Source organism: Bombus huntii, chromosome 8, assembly GCF_024542735.1.
Source record: "Bombus huntii isolate Logan2020A chromosome 8, iyBomHunt1.1, whole genome shotgun sequence".
NCBI classification, from domain to species: Eukaryota; Metazoa; Arthropoda; class Insecta; order Hymenoptera; family Apidae; genus Bombus; species Bombus huntii.
The window spans coordinates 8,389,282-8,412,150 of record NC_066245.1 but is presented as its reverse complement, the minus strand read 5'-3'; the positions used below and the strand labels follow the sequence as shown (position 1 = coordinate 8,412,150).

The window sequence follows — 22,869 nt, the reverse complement described above, 5'->3', positions numbered from 1 at the left end:
GTTTGATTCTCCCGGCTATTCGTGCCATTCGGAACTTGCCTGTTTTTAAACGATTGGCTACGCGTGCGCGCGATACGTAATTTATGAATACTTCGCGAAAGAGGACGATCTAATTAAATTTGTTATTACGATGCATGGGTTGTTTCCATTACGTTATTCTTTATACGCACTTCTTTTTTCATTTGATTATATGATCGAAGGTGAAAGAACGCGAGATGCTCGTTTAGCTTGGACGTGGGCGAGTGAGCTTCTGTTTTCATTTTTGCGAATGCCCAATGATATTGAAAAAAAAAAAGAAAATAACGAACATAAAGCGACAAAGTAGTCTCATTATATTTATGTGTACATGTATATTATAGACATACGATAATACTGTGTATATTGTATGTGCAAATATAGTACACGTAGAATCTATACAAATATACTACCGCGTAGGCGTCAATATTTACTTGATATTGTGTGTGCTTCTCAACATAATTGGATATGCTGATGATATTTTCATATGATAAGACTTAAATTTTTAATATTATAATGTTCACGGACGTATAAATGCGCTATTAAAAACGAAGATTACACGGGATTACTACAATGATGAGTCTATTTTTATCGATTTTCTAAACTTTATGTCACTTCGCGGCTAAAAAGAAATTCGTTAATACGATACAATTGGAAAAAGAAACAATTTACTCTATCATTTTACCGATCGTCTAAGTCAATTCTTCTTTGTTTTGAAATATCGAAGCGTTTGTGTTTCCATCGTTTGGAAAATTCTGTTAAGCTCCACTTGAATTTACCACGTTTCTATGTATTTAAGTACGCGTACATTCGTTATAAATTAATTTTTTTGAAAATTAACTGGACGAATATCTTTTTCTAGGCTCGTGAATAGATTTATACCACTTTCGCTAATTTTAACGTATTGTACAATTCATAAAATTTTCATTAATTTGTGTTGTTGGATTATTGGCGCCTGGACTTTTGAACAGAGTACAGATTATAGGAAACTGCACTTGCACCACTCTTGAAGTAAACGGTCCATGTTTTTATCATTCAGAGATTACGTACGTATGCATTACGTTATTAAAAATATAATCCTGCTAAATTGCACGAACGTTGTTGTCATCTGTTTGCAGGAAGTCGAAATTTTTCCTAGGAACGAACCAGAAATTAGTAATTAAATTAGGAAATGTGTTTCGTTCAATTATTAGGGGTTATACCTCATCAAAATTTCTGGTTAATCGAAAGGTAGCTTTGGTCGAATTGCAAAATATGTTACAGGAGAACAACATCGATAATCATGTACCGTTAGCTCGATACGGCACGCTGTACAAGCTTTCCAATGAATAATTCATGAGCAATGCGGAGATTTACTTAATCGATCACGATACACATTTTCGCGAAAGTGGCGGTAACCCGTAATTAAATGTAAATTCTCGTCCGTACGCTTGATTTACTTCATTGAGTGAATTCGCAGTTGTTAAACGAAAGGCAAAAGTTCGATTCTCTTCGCTTGAGAATGGTTCCGTAGGGAAGAAAATGTTTAAAAGCGTAAATTCTAGAACGTAATCGGACAAAAACGTATCTCTGTTGTTTAAACTTGGGTTGGATCGAAGGTCAGATAGAGGATGGTAGATTTAGTCAAAGTACAGTGATGCAGCGTGTGGTTTTCGTGCGCAAAACCCGCTTGCTTGAAAATATTCGCGCGCCGTTTGAGAGCGAGATGGCGGAACACGCGCGAGCATCGATAAAGACAGACATAGATAGAGAGTTCCGGAGAGGAAAGCGGCGGCGTGGTTGAGGGTCGATTTTACACGGACAACGTACAATCTCTATGCATGAGGCTCACTGGAGCTACGGCTTCCTAAGTACACAGAATACGTATTTGCATTTCGGTCTTTGTACCGGTGTGTCCCTGTTAGTGTTTCACGTGCGTCTGTCTCTGTCGTCCCGTGTGTCCCAACCGTTTTTCTCTATTTCCCTCTGTTTCTCTCTAGACGTCTCTTTGTCCTTGTTATCCGTTTGTCCCTTCGTATCCTGCTTTCATTGTCTGGCGTTCTGGATTTCTCGGTTGCTCTTTTACCATCTCTGTCGAAATCCTCTTCTCGTCCTTCTCTCTGCTTCTTGCTCTCTGTATCCTTTTCTCTCCTTAGCTCGATCCTCCGTGTTTCTATATTCCTGCGCCGCTTTTCTCGCCGGAGTTTCAACGTTGACCCAACTCCATACGGGAAGGCCAACGGATCCACTCACATCCTGTTAACCGCACTGCGGTCTCTCTCTAAGTCCCTGAACTATCATGCAAGTCAGTATTTATAAACTTGGGATTAAATCATCGTTAAGGTACCGGGAGTTCGCGACAGCGAATTCTCTTGAAGTTCCGGTTGATCGTGATATAACTTGCCGACCAAGGTGGTCGTCAGGATAGTTCCAACAGATCCGAACCTGTTTTTCTTTTTTTTTTTTTCTTAGATATAATCGACTTAAGGATCTCGTCTTCGTGCGGACGAAACCGCGTAGGTATTAGGGGTGCGCTTGCAACATGTTTGAGAATCCGCATTGCGGCTTCGTTTCTACCCTCTTCCTGGTGATCTGAGAACTCGTTATTTGGAGATTTTCGGAATTAACTTTCAACCTCTGCTGCTCTTACGTATTTTTTAATAATTTTTTGAATCTCTAGAGACGAGTATTTTCTAGTTATATAGGAATCTTCCAGGAGTGTTCATTTTCTGTGTTATTAATAGTTTGAAGACGTACCCTTTGGTGATTTGGAGACTTGCTATTTGGAGATGTTCGAAATTAATTTTCAAGCTTTGCTGCTGTTGCATAGTCTTTGACACTTTCTCAAATCTTTGAAGAAATCTTTCCGAGCTTTTCATATACCTTCTACAGTAGTTTATTTCCTCGATTATTAACGCTTTGAATGTGCATCGCGCGTGATCCTTGAAGGATAATCAAACTTTTCCTTTTCCGTACTCATTGACGGGATAAATATTGGACTTGAAGAAATTAAAGTCTTTGAAATATAAGGCTCGTTCGATGACTGAAGTAAAGTTATTCGGACTTTGAGATTCGTACGAAAGGAAGTTTTTGCCTCTTAGGAATCTGCCAAAGTCAGTCAGAAGATCCTTACCCGACAACGACGATATTTCTTCCGTTCGTTGAAGCGTTATCAGATAGTCAGGAGGACGCCGTGGTTGCCTTTTTCATTTTTTTTCTTCCTTTTTTTCTCAACGGACCTCAAAGACTTAACGCTTCCGTGGACATAGCATAATGGATTTTCTATCCCATTAGTGGCGCATCCCCACAGCTTCTTGGATCCTCCTTTCACTTTTTTGAAAGTTGGACGCGGTGAAACTCGAAGTGGCATGCCCGGTATTTCGCGACTGCCCTGTAAATCATCGTTAAAGCACTCGAGTTCAAGACTTACGACGTTCCTAGCAGTTTTCTACGGCAGTAGCTAAATTAATCACCGCACTGGCGCCGAAATACTTGCGAGGATTCGCCGGGAATTTAGGAGCCTCGTGCAAAACTTTTAGATTGAACAGCTTTTATCTATTCCTCCTTTCAGATCTTATAAAATGGCCCAGTAATTTCTACGAGATTTTTCGTTTTCACAAAGACGCGGTTTCCTTTCCTTTGCGTTTATTCTCTTTTCCTCCTCCACTTTCCTTCCTCGTGAATCTTATTCTATGTTGTAAGGTCCAACCAATAATTCACGCTACTAACCACTCTTATTTGCCGTGCCGAAACTTAGGATTAAAACATTCTTAAACCATAGACAGAGTTTCACAATTCAACCATGTCTCGAGCAGTTTCGAAACTAGTTAAGCACACTTTTCTCCTTATAAATCGCTATCGATTTCTCGATAGGGAACAACATCTTCGAATGATGTTTGGGCAGGTATAGTTGACTACGGTCTTCGTTTGTAATGGCACGAAAGAAGGATCAAAATTGTTCAGGTGAAAGAGGGTGGAATTTTCGCGAGAAACGTTTCAAATGATCACGGCACGCCGATTCAAGACCGCAATTCTTTCTAGAGAGATATTCTCGAATTAATAAGAAAAACGAGTGGGATTCTTAAAGAGGGTCTCTTTTTCGTGGACAAAGAAACGCGCAGTCAAGTCTCAAAGAAACATTTTTTCCCTCGTTGATCAGCCGGCCCGAATTTTCACGAGATAATATTCCCACTCTAGGAACTCGTTCCGTTTTAAACGCAAATCTCACGGAACAACCGCTGATTTCGTGATTACGGTTCTTCCGTGAAAGTGTCCCTCATGATTTTTTCAACGGATCCATCGTAGAATGTACGCCTCAATTTCCCATTTTAGACCGTGTCAGCCTTTTCCAGGCTAGTCGAAAGTCGTCGCAATAATTTATATCACTTTAAAAAATATGACGTTCTTGTCTTTTTCCTTGGTTCGCAACTTTTTCCATCTTCTTTCCTGCTAGAAAATTTATAGCAGCCTCGGTTAGGTAATAAATGTTTATCAAACACGAGGCAACCCTATAGAACGGAACCAATTAATTCCTCTTTGCCAGGATAGGTTTATTCGTGACATGTTTACACGCGTATAGTTTACAACGGCGGTGAAGCCGGGGGTTGAATTTCATTTACGAAAACGCGCGGGCATTCAATGATGCGTGATGCGAAATTATGCGGCGCGGCGATGACCGTAATCACATTATTTTCTATCGTGTTACGAGGCATCACGTTAAATCGCGCAGTAATGCATCCGCTTAACGAATCTCGCGTTTCCCTCGAATGCACCGAATACGCTTTTTTCCCAACACAATAACCGGTAAAGGTTTGCGAGTTGCACGCCACTTCGTTTCATTGTATTTTGATCCGTTCGATTCATAGATAATGACTGAAATAGTTCATGAACTCATTAGGACGAAATTCGAGATAAAGGGATTTTTATCAGTTTATATTTTAAAGCGATTTTGAAGTCGATTTAATCCGTGAAGTTTCTGCATAAACTATGAGAACAGAATTAAAAGGGATGCACGCCGTAAACCCGGAACACCAGTCGTTATATTGCCTGTATTAGGAAGTTTGTACAGTCTTAACTGCCGAACTTTTCTCAAACGCTTGTCATTTTCAAAAATGTTCCATTAAGTTGTATCTTTGAACTGTAGAACACAAATGTTCACGAAATGTATTTTTATGACACGACATTACATATTTTATACTTGATCGATAATTTAACATATCATTTGATTAATGATCAATGATCAAACATATTAAGAAGGTTTATCTTTTTTAAATCAAAACCATGCGAGTAAATTTATTATAAATCTGGTACTTAATTTCCACTAGAATTTCCAGTCTTTGGTTTTATTTTTCTAACGATTCTCTTATCTATGCGCGATGTTCTGAAAGAAAGAAGTGGCTGTCCCTGGCTGTAGATGGTAGTGTTTATTTTGTTTTAAAATTTCATAGGAAAATTCGCATTCCACTATTGCACTACATCATGTTCCTCTTCTCCATGTACGACAGCCGCTACGACGTCGTTTTTCTTCCTCGAATAAAACGCTGTTTTAAAATCAATTCAAGAAAAGCTTACAATATCGCTGATGGCGTTACTTTATTGAGAGAAACGGGATGCACTCGGTATTATATGTAGTATAGCGCACTGCAGCGTAGGCGAGATACAGCGTAGACTTGACACGCAATACATCCCCGTGTTGCATAATGCCAGCTCCAAAACTCTTTCTTTTTTTATCATTTTCGTGTTACTTCTCATTATTACAGACCCAGCGGAGAATAAAATTACAGCAGCGGTGGTAGCAAGAATTAAAACTTAATATGACGTACCTCGGTCGTCTCAAAAGTACCATTTGGTATAATATGCACGTATTAACAGTGGCTTGTTAACATTGTATGTTTGAATTAAGTATACGTTTTGTTTAATATACGGTCGATTTTATTGGTTAATAAAAGACGAGATGTTATGGATAGGGGATGTTAATAACATTAGAATTCTGATTATGAAATTACTTGAATATATGATAATTTATTAATTTTAATGTTTTATTACATTAGTTACATTCTGTCCACCAATAATCGTGATTTAATTAAATTTTTAGAAACGAAAAAGTAATAATATCCCGATTTTATTTCCCGACGCAAAGCCGTATTAACGTACCTTTTATAAAGAAATAATAAAAAAAATGGGCGAATTGTTTTAAATATTCATTATACAGCTACGATCCATAGTTAATGTTTCGAATCTGAACTTTTAAGAATGTGCAACATTTTAATCCACGATCCGATATCCAGACTCGCGATATCGTATTTACATTGTTCCTTTCCGAATTCTGTAATTAAGCCGGAGCTCGCGGAGCTAATAATCGAAAGGAATCGCCGTTAATGGCCACGAAAGGTCGTTGTTTCAGCGGCGGTCGATTCAGCCGGGGCAAAAGTCAAGCGAGGTCATAATATTGTTCGCGTAAAAAAGTGGTGGTGGAAAAAAAAAAAAACGATAGACGAAAGAGCAGTAGGAGAAGCTAAGTGCGGCGTTCGCGGTCGGATAGACGAATTAGTTTCAGCGGGCTTTTCGCGTTTGAACGTTCGCCCGGTAACGAGTGGATTTAAGCCGGTCCAGGCCATGGAGAAAGTTCGCGGACACTTCTGCTCGACGAGGAGAGTTGCGAAAGGTCCTCTCGCTGGGAAATCAGTCTCTGACCCCGGCCCAGGGGTGGTTCCGTGTCAGCGAGAGCGAGGCCGAGCGTGCGCTCTCTTGCCTCATCGTTTTAATATTCCAGCGACTATGGTTTTTTTCCCTCCCGATGTTTCCCCTTTCGCAGTTCCGGTCGAAAACGTCGTTTAACTCTCCGATACAAGTGTACGTGGCGGGTAGAAAATTGGCTGCGCGAGCGGTCACCGGCACCGTATGAAAAGCAGCGAACCTGAAAGCGAAATATTTTGGAGGATTAACGTTTGAAGTTTGCGCCGCGGAAATTTTTATGGGTATAAAGCGACACGCTGGCTGCAGGCAAAAATATTTCCCGAATATAAAGCTTTAACTTCCGGCAAATTTTCGTTTTCCACTCCGGTCTCTCCCTACGTACTTTCTTTTTCCTATTTTTTTTTTTTTTTTCATTTCCCTGTTCTTCGATGCGTTCAGTACTGCTCGATGCTAGATACCAATTAAAATCAACCGATGAAGGCTGGTTGTTCACTCATTCAGTCAACGAGAATACGATTAGTACTTTGTTTACGTTTCATGACGGCGGTGGAACATGTGACCGTTTAATACGCGAGTCAACGAGCTGGCACGTGGCTCCTGCGTGCCGGAAATAATGTCAGGGACTGCTTATGCGTTTGTCCCGTGCTCGTTTCGTCGTTGATGGAGCGTCGCGCGACAATTACCCTTTTCACGGCGACACGAGTTTGAAGTTAGTTGTCCGATAGCATTCACGATGATTTTTGGTCATTACGCAGCTTAAATCTACCACGGTTCGTTCGTTTCTCAATTTGGCTCGATTACAGGAATGAAATGGAAACACGATTTTTCACGACCCGCGCATCTTGAAGGCAAGCAATACCGTTTAAATAAACCAGTGCCAGGGATGCTGGTATTAAGTATTGATATATCCTTTCTCGACCTAGAATTTTCTTTCCCCTTCTTTCCAAGTTTTCCAATCTCACTGTCCCAATTCCAAAGATTAATATAACGTTCTTTGTGGTTTTAAAATGAAACGCATTACGAGGTGAATAATATACGTATTACAAAGAGCGATCTCGAAATATTTGACGCATTGACATAGATGTCGTCGTATTAAGGGAAACGGCAGCCGACGCCGTAAATACTGCATTCAGTTCTGATACTCCTTGAATCATGAATGGCTGCGGTATCATCCTTTCTAATCGACCTAATATCGTAAACAGATTTGGCAGCGATCACGCGAGAGCAGCATGATAAGCCGCTCAGCTAGAAATCATGCTGATCGCGGAGACAAGATAATGAACGGCTAATATGTACAGCCACTCCATGATACGAAATAATTAGTGAGGGATCGCGGTACTTCGGGCCCAGTTAAATCGATGCGTATTGCTGACGCAAGTTATATCGTGTCGAGCGAATATACACCTTCTACGAACATAATGCCGATCATTGTCCGGATTCCGGAAATTGGAGAGTTAATTAATGTCTATTATTCGTAGAAATCGGCAAAGATACGATATATTATTATTATTTAATATTATAGTATATTACTAGATAGATGGTAATACTTTGCGTAAAAATAAATAAAGAAGGAAATAAAAAATAAATGGATAAGGAGAAGTAGGAGATGTTCTTGTCATTATACAACATTGTCCAGAGTTGTACTTTTTTTTTATGTTTATTAAGCCCAAGATACAAATTTTTTAAATACCTTTTGGTGTTCACAATAAACGGTGAATTTTTGTAGTGATGTTTTTGGTTAAAGTACCGATACGCGACGGTACGACGTAGCCATGCTATGATATGTGTCGGCGCTTTACATTTTTCGTGTTTAATATGATTATTAGGTTTAAGCCGCTGGGGGAGCGGAGCTTCTGTGTAGTTTTGTCTGTTCAGAGTTGTACTATTGGGGTTGGAGTGATTCTACGTGAAAAAATGAATCCAAGATACAGGATAAAATTTGTTATATCGTGAGATGTTTTGTGTCTGGACAAAATCAGGTGTGAAAATTTATTGACTGAAATATATATTTGATATAATTTATGAAATATATAATAATTATAAAATTATAATTGTAACATGGCCATTAAAATATAATGGGTATAATCAAGAATTAATCTGGCACTTGACAAATTTTCAAATTCGATGTTCTTGTAGATCAGGCTTTGAATAACAGAATTTTACTCTACATTTTCAACTTATCTTCAGCACGATAACGTAGATCGACGTTCCGTTGATTGCGATTATACAACACCGTAATTATTGGGACCATCTTGCTTAATTTTTGTATTTAAGGTATCAACCTCGAGAGAAACAATTCTGAAAATCTGTCTGGTACAAGCGTGTTAATGCTTAATCTGCTGTACGTTTCACACGGAAACTTACGCTGGCTGCCGGCACTTTTAGCTCTAAGCTGATTGTGAGTGTCGCAGTGATGAAATATTTACACTTAACTGTATTCGAACTTGTAATCTAAAGCGCAGATTATGACTTAGCAAGTTAAATTGCAAATTAAAAATTAATAAGACACGATTACATTCACGAAATTACGCCTTCGTAAAAACAGAAGGTTGATCTCATATTTATTAATTACTGTAGATCTGTATTATTTTTATTTGATATTTGATTAAAACGATTATACAAATAAATATACAACTACTACATACTTCCTAGAACTAAGTTTATTAATGACAGACGTTTGAAATATCGGTAAAAGTCCTTTTGTGCGGTAATGTACCAACTGTATAATAAGCAGTATTAGTAACAATTAATAATTAGTAACATGTTGTAGGTTCGAAACTTCTGTTGAATAATGTTATATCCAATAGCGCAATTATAATCTATAATATATCGATATGTGTGTAGAACTTTATTTATTTTATTGCCAAACTTGTGACTCTGTTATACAAGATTTATCGGTACTGATAACTTGTAATTAACTCTTATAAAATATCTAGGAAATGGATAGTGATCTTGTTTAGATTTATAAATAGAAACACGAGCAGAAAGAGAAACCAATCGAGTAATTAATATACATATATGTATATATCAGATTTACAAAATTTGTTTTTCTCGAAATCGACCTTTCACATTTAAAGCTTATAATTTACTTTTCTAACTAATTTTTGTAACAACAATCACTGCTTGCACGGTTGAGCCAAAATGGTTGCGATATCCTCTAATGCCGATCATCGTTCGGATTCCGGAACCTGATCGATCAATTAACGTCCATTATACGCTGACGTTTATGGACAAAAATAAGATGAAACCGCTTTGTGAGGAATTAAATCACATTTACAAGGGTTCGTTTTGCGAATCGATTACTCTCGAATAGAATTTATTTTGATTCAGACGGGCAGAGTCGGCGATTCGAGTTAATTCCGTAGCGCGTGTTCGATTCAATTTATTACGCGGCTTGAATTTTCCACGCGTTCACAAAGGCAGTGAATCGAACATCGAGCACGGATACGAAACACCGTTAACCGAAATCGATGATTCTGCCTTTCAATTACCCTTCTCCTTTCTCCGTGATATCGCTGTAAACGGCTCTCTCACTCCGAATTGGAAAAATTTCCCTTTATGAATTGGAGCCAGATAGTCTATCAAAAAGGTAAATTCGTATCTTTTGATCGGAATTTTTCACAAGCACCTGTTCACGGTTAATCGCTTAAAATTCACAGATCACAGATACGTGACAACACAGACGATTAAAGGACTCGCGTCATTGAACGTTTCCTTCGACGTGCTTCCCGATGATTTTTCATAACTATCGTCGATAAAAAGCGATGAAAATCGAGCCGATTGTACTCGGGGCTCTGGTAGGACGATCCGCTTCGTTTTAAATCCCATTTAAATTCCCTTCCAATGGATGCGGAGGGGAGTTTGTCCGTGCGATTCAAATACTCGTTGAATTACCGTTCAACTAAACGGATTTAAAGCTGTAGAAGAAGGCAGGGGGACGAAGACACTCAGATGAAGAGAGAGAGAGAAACAGTTGTGGAGAGATTTCTTTTTTTTTCAAATTCCACAGAATCGTTCTCCATCGTGCTGCCTATCGCGTAACCAGTCTGATATACCATATACACAGTATTCCTCGTCGCGGCCGAATGAAGACAATGAACCGTTTTTCCCTCGTCTTTCTACTTTCTGCTCATTCTGGCCCCGCATTGTTTCATTGAAGGATAAATAATGCGTCCCGCCGGGATCGTTGCGCGGTTTTAATTCAATTCCGGACAAAGGCAAAAGGGAGCTTTTGCGGCCCAGTCGTCATGGAGTAGCTGCTTTTAACGGTGAAACGGTTCGAGAGAACCCGGCTGTTTTGATGCTTGGACGTGGCTTGGTGGGCGAGTAGCGCGTTAAGGAAACATCGTCAAGAGTAGAGTGCTAGTCAGGGTGCATCGCAAGTTCCAGCATTTCCGCGGATGAGGCGATGTAGGATCGATAACCGAGGGCCAATCCGACAACTTTGGACCAGGTTCGGTTAATAATTCAGCATCGAAGGCAAGATCAGATTTGGCGATTGTTAGGAAAGAGATTAAATTCGTGTTAGTGGTTCGCAAAGGGCAAACTGTAATCCTTATCGGTGGACAGTCAGAGCCTTCGATATAGCTAACTATCGTGTACGTTCTGCACGGTAATCACACGACGATAACGCGTTGCTGAATTAAATATTTGCGAAATTCTGGCAAGATGTATGGAATATGCACATATATATTGAACTGACTCCTCCGTCGGTTTGCCACTGTTTATCTTCTTGAAGGAACTTGCCCGTATAGAAAGTCGCCTTTGTAAGGTCTCCCGGTCAAGGAACACCGGTGATCGATCCTTAAGTATTGGCTCGGTGTGCGGTCACTGGCTTGGAACGTTCCCCTGACCACGATTAAGATGGATCGCGATATAGTCGTTCTTAAGGTAGATTCTACTGTTGCCTTTACGTTTTCGCTTCTAAGAACATTGCGGTTATTTGTCTATCGTCGAATGATCGTAATACGTAAACTAAAATAAAGTAACAATAACAATAATGAACTAAAAATGAGGAATTTGCATTAGAGTTAAAACAAACTGACCGACTTTCGTTTCTGGGAATGTTTATGCATGTATTTAAATTTAACTTGCGGGAGGAATTTACTCAGAGTCGAATAAAATGAGCGGAAATACGCGGAAATAAACTGGGACCGAATTAAGCCGTAATGCTGGCAACGAAGAACATATCTCGAGTTCCTAATTCGTAACGTTATTTACAATTAGACGAACGAGTAAGCTGCGTGAAATCCGCCGACGAAAGCTCATGAGTGTTCTAATGGACGAATTTTTCTCGACTCTTTTAGCAACGATATAGTCGCATTTAATCATTTCTTGTACAGAAAGGCGATCGAAATTCGCTCGGTCTGCCGCAAAACAATGCAGCTGCAAACACGTAGGCTGGCAATACGCGTTTCCGTGTTGCGTGGTTGTCCAATGAGCGGGGACGCGATGTCACGAGGCCAAAACGCGGCCCATAGGGATAGATTCCCGACCTGTACGTTCCAGTAATTTCATTAGCAATTGAAATTCCTTCGCGAGCAGGAGTTGCGTGCGCGAACGATTTGCGCCGCGGATCCGATGTAATTTTATATTTGAATATTTCGACGTTCGGAACGATTCCAGACCTCGTTAAGATGGTAATACGAGCATCAAACTGGCGCACATAAATTTTCCATACTTTTCGGCCTGACTAGAACGAAATTGAGGATGCCGGAGGGGGATGGTAGTTGGAAGTAGGGGATGGAGGAGGCTGTGAAACACGGTAACCTCGTAACCGCTGCTTTCCTGAATATTAATGCCACGAAACTCGGCGCAGTTTACGTTATCGTTGTATCAACGAGCGAAATATTCAGCCTGTATCTTCAGCCGGTCCTATTAGTTTTCAATCTAAACGTCCTTGTACGAGCTCGTTGTAACATCCGGCGTCTTAGAATTGGGTTGCGTTCTAGATTAGGATGAATATTTGGTCTTCAGAGTGCGAACTACGTCGAATTTTATCTATCAAAATATGTAGGAAGTTGTGGAAGAAAAATTCTTGAAATTCTTCGTATATAAATAATCGCAAAAAGTACTTGAATGTATGCTTCTTGATGGAGATTTTAAGAGCGGAAATATCAGCGAAATATGTATAATCGGAAAATTGTCACGCGCGTATCCTCCAGGGAGCTGGTCGGGAAAAAATGTAAAAACTTAAAATAACATATTTCAAATAATATCGATTAAGAAACAAGAAAACGGAGGAAGAGAAATGAATAAAAGATGCGTGTATAGAGTGCGCAAGGAGTACATAGGTAATACCTAGTAATTGCTAATACACTGAAGTAGGTATGGAGCTAGGGAGTGGTTCTGTGCGAAATAGTAAATGGGATATATAAAATACGTACAAATACTTTTTCATACGATACTTCGTTTTTACAATTTCGGGTTTGAGAACTCGCGAAGCATGCATGAATATGGCTAATATCTAATTCGTGAGATTACTCTATGTACGCGCATGTTAAAATACGTAAAAAGTTTAATATAATTTTTAAATATAATTCCTTCCTTTTTCTTTTCCGCGATTTTAATTCGAGCTGGACTTAAATCTGTATCTTATTCCATCTTTTACTTTTATTTTATAAAGCAGATCTTTTGTATCGAAACATAATTTCAAAGAATCATATCAACGTAGTATCATGTATTATTATTATTTACGAAAATTTATAATTACAGCTGAATTATGAATGGTTCTTAAATTTAATCTATTAAGTATGAATTAGTTACGATGAAGTGTTAGGTGCGATTCGGACTATAAAGACTTAAGATCTCGTTTTCAAGAAAATTGAATTTGCACATATTTAATCAAGAATTATCTCGGTGCACGCGTACACAACAGATTTTGAAATTTTATTAGGTTCGTAAAGTTCGTAGCAAAGTTTGTACTTGAGCCTTTCGCCGATGAATTCTTTAAAGCAGAGCTTGCAAGCTTCTGCAGTATTCCGCTCGCCATGAAAACAATGTTTAGCAAAGTCTTAAAAAGATTAGGATATGAATAAAACGTTCTCTTTTCCCTCCAACTGATGCATTTAACATCGAACTGTAAACAGTAGTTTGCAAAATTGCGTGGCAAGTAATTTTCTGCAAATTGTACGAAATATAATACACATACACGATAAAATAAATCGACTATTAAAAACGCTATGAACTTAATTCAATAATTCCTCAAAAACGAAGTGCCAAATAAATAAATGTTCAATATGTTTGATATATTTTTCCGCGCGGAATAACGTTCGATTGTACCGCTAATTACGAGATACCCTATATATACTATCAAAAAAGATATTACGGAAAACATTCGATCACGAAATATCAGAGGCGTGGTTTTAATCTGAGCACAGATTCTATGAATCGATCGGACAAGTAATTGCAATGAAATTAATTCGTATAACATCGTGTAGGCAGACTGAAGGGTACAGACCATTAAATACGCGCGCGCGTTGGCGGATGCAATAACGCGAAATAGCGGAAGCGATGGCGAAACGTTGCATCGCGTCGTGTTGTAAGTTGCGTGCGCTTCGAGACTTGTTCATCCCCAGCCTCCCATGGAAGCCGTTGCTAATGGAGTACAACGAATTAGTGCTAATTAACGGGGCACTGCATGGCACGTGACTCTGCGTCACGTGACAAATCCCGGGGATTTCCCCGCCAGCTTAGGTAACCAAGAAGTTCTGCCATCGCAATTAGGGTAATATATTTGTTACTCAGACTGATGGGAACGGACGTCCAATGCATCCTTGCACTTAACACGCGTGCCGTAAACATTGCACAACACGCACTGTGTAAACGGCCTTAACGTTGAAAATTTACCATAAGGCGTGAATGCATTTTGGTGAAGATCGAATATTAAAACACATATTTTTTACACCGTGGTCATACAGTGACATAAACAAAGTCAGACAGATTCTACGTCCGAGGGACTTCATTTCCGAGAAAATCGGGCTTGAAAATTTGTCAAGCATACATGAATTTATTTAATTTTCAGGTAGGTAGTAGTACATAATCGACAGAATGTTATTCTACGCACGAAAATAAGTTAAGAAGAGAAGATATTTGTAGATGGTATATATATATTGTTAGTTGAAGGTGAAGCAATCTAAAATAGTATTTATAAAAAGGAGGAAGTTTAACTTGATTAGTTTCGAGGTGTCGGAATCTCTTTAAGGTCAACCTTGGAAAATTTCACCTAAACCCAGCGAAAGTATTTTTTGGAAGCAGACCTTTAAATTTAGCTTCGGAAAAGATATTTCGTAGATGACAATAGGAGCTCTCTATTTCAATAGAGACATAGAGGTTAAAAACAAACTACATAGGAAAAGATCGGTGCTCGAGTCTTGAACATTTTCGTAATTTAAAAGAATCCCACTCCACCAAGATATATTCCACGGAAATACGGATAGGTAAAACAGCGAAGCTTTACCTAGGCCAGGCGTGCTCGCTCGCAGGTTATACACGACGGATCTCAGCGATTTCTTCTCCGAGATGAAATCCTCGCAGGAAGCAAAGAATTTTAAATATTCCCAGCGATAGTATTCGCGTTAAGAATGCCAAGGTAGAAGAACTCAGACAACTCGGTGGGTTCAACGTCGAGCTCTTTGGTCGGTGTACCGTGATAGCCGGAGCGTAACTCGGAGCACAGGCCCGTCCCCGAAATTATTCGTAATCTTTGAAGAGGCGACTCCTAGGAGGATTGCAAGTTGGGTGGCGCTCAGGTTTGAGCGGTGGCTGAGCGTTCAGGAGGCACAAGAGTGGCAGAAGGAGAGCAAACGAGAAAGATAGAGAGAGATGAGAAAGTTTTGCGATGACGATCGGTGCTAGAAAGGAGATCTCGCATTCCCAACCTCTCCCCTTACACTGGCAGCACCACCGGCATCAACCCTCGCAGCCTGCACGCCCAAACAATGGAAACAATACATTGAAATGAGAAAGTTGGTTTGCATTGTCGGACAAGAGGACGCGGCGTGCAAGGGGGAGACCGCCTCGCGTCTGTCTGTCTTCTAACCGCGTCTCTTTCTCTCTCCATCTCGTTCCTTCTCACTCTTTTTCTCTATTTACCGCGTTCGCTTCTCCCTTCGCGTCTCTACCTTTTACCCTTTGTGCCTGTGGGCTACGTACGTGTGCCCGATTCCACTCTCTTCTCTTCTCTCTTTTTCTCTCCCTTTTCGCCTTCCTCCATCCCCTACTCTATGTTGTCCGCGCCTCCTTTTTTTTCCCCTCCGCGAAGAGACGGCATCCCCGTCTCGTTTTCCATCGGCCGACTGAAAGAAAGGATTGTAAACCGCCGGATGAGCCGCGGATTCCGGAATGGGGACTGCTCTATTCAACGGTCTTCTCCGGGTGTCGCAAGAGCGCGCGCGCGCGCGAGTAAACCGTGAATGAACAGCGTGCTCACTGGAACGCAAGCATCAGCAATTAGTCGTGGGGGTTATCTCTTCCTCTCCCAGAGCGCATTTTAATAAGTTAATCGGGTCGTCTCTCCCTTAGGTATCCCAACAACGACGTTGTCCGCATGCCAGCCCGCGTTCTCGTTCGTTCGACTAGGGGGACTCGTTCGCCGAGTGGTTAGAATTTTTAAGATGTTTTCCTGTCGCCAGCATTCGAGTGGAGATACTTTTAGACAATAAACCGCTCGGAAACAATACCGGCCGATACAATAACCGCATGTATCACGAGCGAATACATTCGGCCGACACGGTTTTTTAAGTGCGCCATTCACGATACGATACGATACGCGCGTTTTCACGAACATACACTTGATTGTTCCTGATATATTTCACCGCGACAACAACCGTGAAATTATAGCGATTTCTCGTCGGCTGCTGCACACCAGAGATAAAAAGTTGCGCCCATGTAAATCACGGGACAAGTTACGAGTGTGTCATAGACGGCTGCGTTTATTCGGATGCTTGAAACAATTATCATTAGGTAGAATTTCGGGATTTTCGTCGGTTGAGTTCTTATTCGACTCGATTTTTGGTTACGTCGAAAACGATCGTCCAGCCGAGCTGCCATAAAACTCACAGCCGCGAATTTTTCGGCAAATCGGTTTTCGTCGTTGGGTGCGTCGCGATTACTGAAATTTACGCAGTGCCAATTTGAGGAACAAAATACTGCAAGTCACGCCGGCTGATGATCGTTCATATTTTATCGTCGTCCGTCAGCCTCGCGATCCATTTTTTAGCGCGGTCGGGATAACGTTTAATTTTAATTCGGTTGCTGTAGCTTTGACAAGCGTTCGCCACGCCCCTCCTTCAGCGTTCACCAGACGGAAAGCGAAACGAAGGATGGCGAAAAAGAAACGGGTAAAAAAAGAATTCGTAGCCGGGAAGGTGGCAGAGAAACTTTTGATCGCGAGCCATTAATAACATGCCGCGAGCGCGAAATCTTGCGTTGGGCCTAAAAGCTCGGAAATAGAGTGGTCATTCGAGCATGTTTAAAGAAGAATCGCGAAGAAACGTAGAGGGATGATGGAAAAGCACATGAAGAAGTATATGGATGAGGATATGGAGAGGGATATGGAAGGGATGTGACTGGCCTCCGAGAGATGTTGACGCAAAGCATTACGCAGATGGTCGATGGACGGTTACGTCTCGTCTCTCGAACAGCTAGCGAAGAAACAGAAGTGCACAACTTCAGAGGAGCCCTCCCGATGACGTTGAGGGTTGACTAAGGTTAGGCCACTCAACGTATCGTGTACAACTCAATGGGGTGGTGAACGCACAAACATTCACATACGTGCCTGAGAGTGTAATACAGACGCGCGTCTGCAACGGGCCCAACCCTTTTCTCTACTGTTGCAGCCGTATCACCGAGTATATCACGAAGAGGGTAGTAGTCGAGTACCTGCTGGCAGGCCTGGTTGTACGGAACATACAGAAGGGATGGGGTTTCGCTTCTCCTCCTCGTTCATTCTATCCTCCTCTTTCCGTCGCCGTCTATTGTTTAGTTATTCTGATGAGCCAGTGCATCTCAAATACACTCGAGCGAGCCATTATATCGGAGAACACATCGCTTCCTTTTGCGAGCCGGCCACGTGCACGAGCCATCTACCCCTCTCTTCGTGTCTTTACTCCGTCGTTCTTGTTGTTGTTACTCGTCGCGCCGATCCGGACATTTTGATATGGCGCGCCGTTAATTGGACGCAACCGCGAAGATAAATCGGAAGCGTGCGTGCCACGCTTCAAAGACCCCACCTTGCTTTCACATGACATCCAGTTCACTTGGTGGAAGGACCTCGTTGATTCTTTGCTGTAAACGATTCCTTTCTGGAATAGAGAGTACCAACCATGAGAGTCGTATACAAAGAAGATGGAAAATTCGACGGTATGCGAGTTCCCCGTTGTTGCATAATTCTTTCTATATACATATATGTATAGTTTCTACGTACATAATAATACCGCCAACGTGTGTACGAAGATTCCCGTCTCTTTTCGCCCTGGTTTTCTCTCCGACCGGCCGCTGCTCCTCTTTCTCCTCTATTACTCCTTTTGTTCTTCTATTTTATTCGGGTAAAAGCTGGAACGGTGAATAGGCACGGAGGAAACGCTTTTTATTCGATCAAAAGCTTGTTTTCACCTGTTAGCGCGTGATTATCCGCTATTATTCGAAATTGAAAATACTACTTCGACGAGAGCGGGCTATTCCGATTTTTCTCTCTTTATTATTGTTCTTTTCTTTTTATTTTCTATCCAACCCGGGGAGGGAAAATGGAATAGCCGTGATACTAGATTCTCTCAATGTTAATCCGGATTATGAGTCCCGCGGCGGACAGCACGCGGCCGGAGCTTGAGAATGGAACAACAAAAAACGGAGAAAGGCGAATATGGAAATTTCTCGTAAACTTCAATTTCCATCGGGTTCTTCACTCGTACAATTCCTACTCGTTTCCATTGTACACCTAATTTAACTTTCCGCGTTCTAGCCGATTTCTTCTTGTTTTACCTCTCTTTATAAAGAATCAGCTACTTTGGTATCTTGTAACGAAGCGAAAAGGCAGGAATTCCTTTTCAATTCGTTTCCTGATATTTGGTGTCATGATATGGTATGGTACCGCTTGGCGGATTGTAACGTTGCAGCCAGCGTACGTTTAATCAAACGTCGAATTACGAAAGGGGAGGAACACGCGGGATGGCGTGGCGGAAAGCTGAGGGATGACGCATCGAAGGGTGGGGGATAATATGGGTTTGGTCGACGTGCGTCTGACGTTATAGGAAATTAAGTTACCTTTATGACGTGAAATGGACTTCTCGGGACGGAAAATATAGAGTTACGCTCATGACGGGGCGAGCTTTACTCTTTCTCTTCGGAGAAAAATTGTTGCACGAGTTCCAAGGGGATGTAGGTCATAAGGTATTATCGTCTACATGGAAAAGGGAAGTCTTAGGAAGAAGGAACGGCGGAGGTTAAAGAAATCATGGGAAAGAACAATGGCTAGAGGTGATTCTTAACACGAATAATACGGCTCTCGCGAAATATGATACAACTCCCTCTTTGTTAGGAAAGATAGCGCGAACAATTTTCACGATCATAGCGCAGTTCGTACACTTGCGAACGCATCTTGAGAAGAAACCGAGCAGAGAAAACAGCTTCGCGAGGCCGGTGAAAATTCTTCGTTGTTTGAGAAGTCTCGTGGCTTTCACGGATAAGGATTGTCGTGTCGCGGACCGCAAGCTTCGTCTGAAGCTCCCGTGTCGAGGAGCAGTTAATTAACGCTGACTTCTCGCGGAGAGATTTTAAACGGAAAGAAATTTCAAGAGGAGAGATATTCATTATCTTTGCGTCGATCGTGGATTAGAATATCTTCTGCGAACCTTTCACGTGGCCGATTTTTTCGTACGTCGTTGAAATAATTCTTAATTATTTGAATCTTTCTATTATTTTATATTATTTTAATCTATGGTCTTTGAATTTTTGTTTTGCCCGCATTAAGAGAAATTGTAACGTATAATTGGAATAAAAAACTGCACATATTAGTAACGATTTTTTATACTTTCCTCAGTAGGAAAAATGTTGTTTTGGCCAAATTAGCAATATCAAGGCGACGAAAGCAATGCGTTAATTTTTACCATCAATTTTATCACAAAAAAATATAGTAGCTACGAAGAGTACACCATTCTATTTGTTTGTTAAAACATTTACGTTCTAATTAATTAGGCCCAAGTGTATTAAATTTGACAACACTCGATTAGTACGTTCGTATGACTATAAAAATTTGGTACACATCAATCGGACACTATGAGCTAAATGTATTATTCAATTAACTAATAACTTGTTAAACAACAATATTACATATACATAACATGGAGGTGTTAACTTCTGTCGATCGACTTAATTTCTCTCTGCGTATACAACGTGCAAAGAGAGTGATGTATTTTTTTTTTTTTTTTTTTGAATCATCGAAGAGCAAACGCGCACATCGAACATTATTAACTAAAATGTAACGCCACACATGGCGAAGCAAGCGAACCCTATTCGATGCACGTTCCTCTGGGTATTCAGCGTAGTTCGTTGGGCCAGCTTCCAGATGGGCAATGTTGGACGGAATGCGGAATACATCCAAGCGGACCGGCATTCCTACTTAAATCAACATAACTCGGGTGATGAATGGTTAACAGGCTTCGCGGGGGACGCAATGCGCTCCATTTATGGAAGCTATTACGGCCGAATTTCAGCGTTAAATGTGTGATTTATGGCCACCCGTATTATCTTCGTTCATGTCCCGTCGACGATACAGTGCAGCCCCTCCCCTTTAGCCGCCCCTGCGTTGCCTCTCATCGCCACTGCTACGTTTCGCTCCCTACATTTCTGAAAATTACTTTGAACTCGGCTAGCCGAGCGAAAAAATTCATCAACCGGTGTCCACGCGCTGTGACCATGATTAATGTTCTTCTAACTGCCGATTGAAACAGTAAGGAAAATTTATTTTGATCCACGCGAGAGTATTTGAATGAATCGCGCTGCCAGACCGTCCCGAATTTATCGTCGAATTGCTAATCGCGTTTCGATAAAATCCATTCGAAACTCTTCGATTTGCAATACAGCAAGGTCGTTAACGAGACTTCAATACGGTTTTGTTTCAGATAATTTCTGATTTTCTAAAGCGTGCGTTGAATTATTCATAGGGCTATTTTGAAACTATAGATAGTTAGGAAGGCAACCAAATATTTCATTTATACAAATTATTGAAGCAACATGATTTTTATTATATATGTAATCCACGTACAAATATACAGCACACCTTCGCAGCGAAACTTTCTCAAGCTAAAACATTACTGTTTATAATAATTTATACTGTTTATAAATAGACCTTCTTATCCATTCTATTTCTTTCGATGAAAATAAAATTGAATAGCAAATTTTACATTATTAACGTCGCTACAGAAACGTCGGTAGAATACAAAGCGTTAAAGAGAAAAGGAAATAGCGTTTTCTTCCAGACAATTCCTCTAGACACGATACAATTGTAACCTTATTCAGCTGTGAAATATCACGTTGTACTATACTATCTACTTTAGCTATACTTTAACACTCCACCCTTTCTATTCCCTATTTTTATTATTTCCATCCTATATCATATTTCTACGGATTTTTCATTTCCCTAAATACCCTACTACCTTGGGAAACGATTTAACACGACTAAAATGTCCGTAGACTTAATTACAATTCACATAGAATATTATGCTAATCCTCTCAAAAACGGTAGAATGCGAGGAACTCGCATATGAACGGAAAGTGTCGGTCTGGCAACAAAAAGCCACGCAAAAGTCCCTATGAAAGGTATACTAGGAGGAGGTGTAACCAGGGAGTAGAGAGAAAGGAGGGGAGATGGGTTGGGTAAGGGAGGGTAGGCAAAGAGAATCCGCGGCTCATTATGACGATACCTGTCCCGTTTGTTGCAGGTTGCGACGCCTCGTACGAGATGCAGGGACCGAGCTTCGTGTCGGAACCGCCATCGCGGGTGGAATTCACGAACGTGAACGGCGGCAGAGTGGACTGCATAGTGAGAGGAAATCCGGCACCTACCGTCGACTGGCTGGCAGCAGACGGTGGCAGTATAACGAGTATCCCTGGAATCAGACACGTCCTTGGCAACGGGACGATCCACTTTCCTGGCTTCGAGGCCGAGGTCTTCCGACAGGACGTCCACTGGGCTATTTATAAGTGTTCCGCCGTCAACAGCGTCGGTGCCATCGTTAGCAGAGACGTCACTGTCAGAGCAGGCACGCGAAACTTCTTGCTCGTTATCTGCATTATGTTGTCTGCCTGGTATACCGCTTGCTTTCTCCTCTATCTCACTTCCTATTCCGTTGCTCTATTGCCATCCTTGTTCAACGACCCTCGACTTTTGTTCAATTCCCGTATAAAGATCGCGGGGTTAAAACATGATAAGTCACATTTCCTATTTTTTTCTTTTTTTTTTCTTTTATAAGGAAACGTTTCTAAAATTCAGTTCGTTGTTAATTAATCCAATGTTACCCAAATTGTTTCTTTATTTGTTTTCGAAATTTTCAAAATATCTGCTTGTCATTTATATTAACATATTGCTTGTCTTAGTAACAATTATTATGTCTTTGACTTCCACGAAACTTCGTCAATTAACGAGTTGTTTTTATTTTCAATGTATTTATCGTGTACTTGCCATATTTTTCTGCTACGATGGTCACATCACGTCCACCCTGAGAAGAAAAGGAAGATCATTTCCATTTCATGAAACCGCTCGTTATTTTGATCGATCGTGTATCAGTATGTCGTCATGGAAATATTCATTTTCCTTCATGCCGCTTTTTTCGGCCGTGGTTTCTCCGGTAAGGGCGCATCCTTGAGACTTCGTTTAGGGAGGAAAGTTTGATGGCAGTGGAACTAGGGGAGGAATCTGCCATGCGTTCAACGAGACTCTTTGCGGTGCTCGTTTCACATTAAACATCCCTGGGCTCGTGGCCGTGCAAACCGAACGCAGCCAACAGCAGTTCCGTTCTTAGACGGAATAATTCATCCTTTCGATCGGAGGATGGTACGTCTTCGACGCTATGAAATATTTATTCCCATCGGGTTTGCGATTTGCTTCGCGTCGTCGCTGGCTTTGATACACCTGCGCGCCCTCTATTCCGGAATTGGCGTGACTCTGGCACTAGGAGATGAGCG

General features: G+C 41.0%; 1 protein-coding gene across 8 annotated transcripts in view; it reads left to right on the top strand.

Moving 5' to 3' along the window:
• LOC126869017 (cell adhesion molecule Dscam2-like) overlaps positions 1–22,869 on the top strand; it is a 164,491-nt gene that overhangs the window by 43,737 nt on the left and 97,885 nt on the right. For all 8 annotated transcript variants that reach the window (XM_050625090.1, XM_050625094.1, XM_050625093.1 and 5 more), the window contains exon 2: positions 21,627–21,947. In XM_050625090.1, the coding sequence (XP_050481047.1) occupies positions 21,627–21,947 (321 nt within the window). The remainder of the gene's footprint in view (positions 1–21,626; positions 21,948–22,869) is intronic.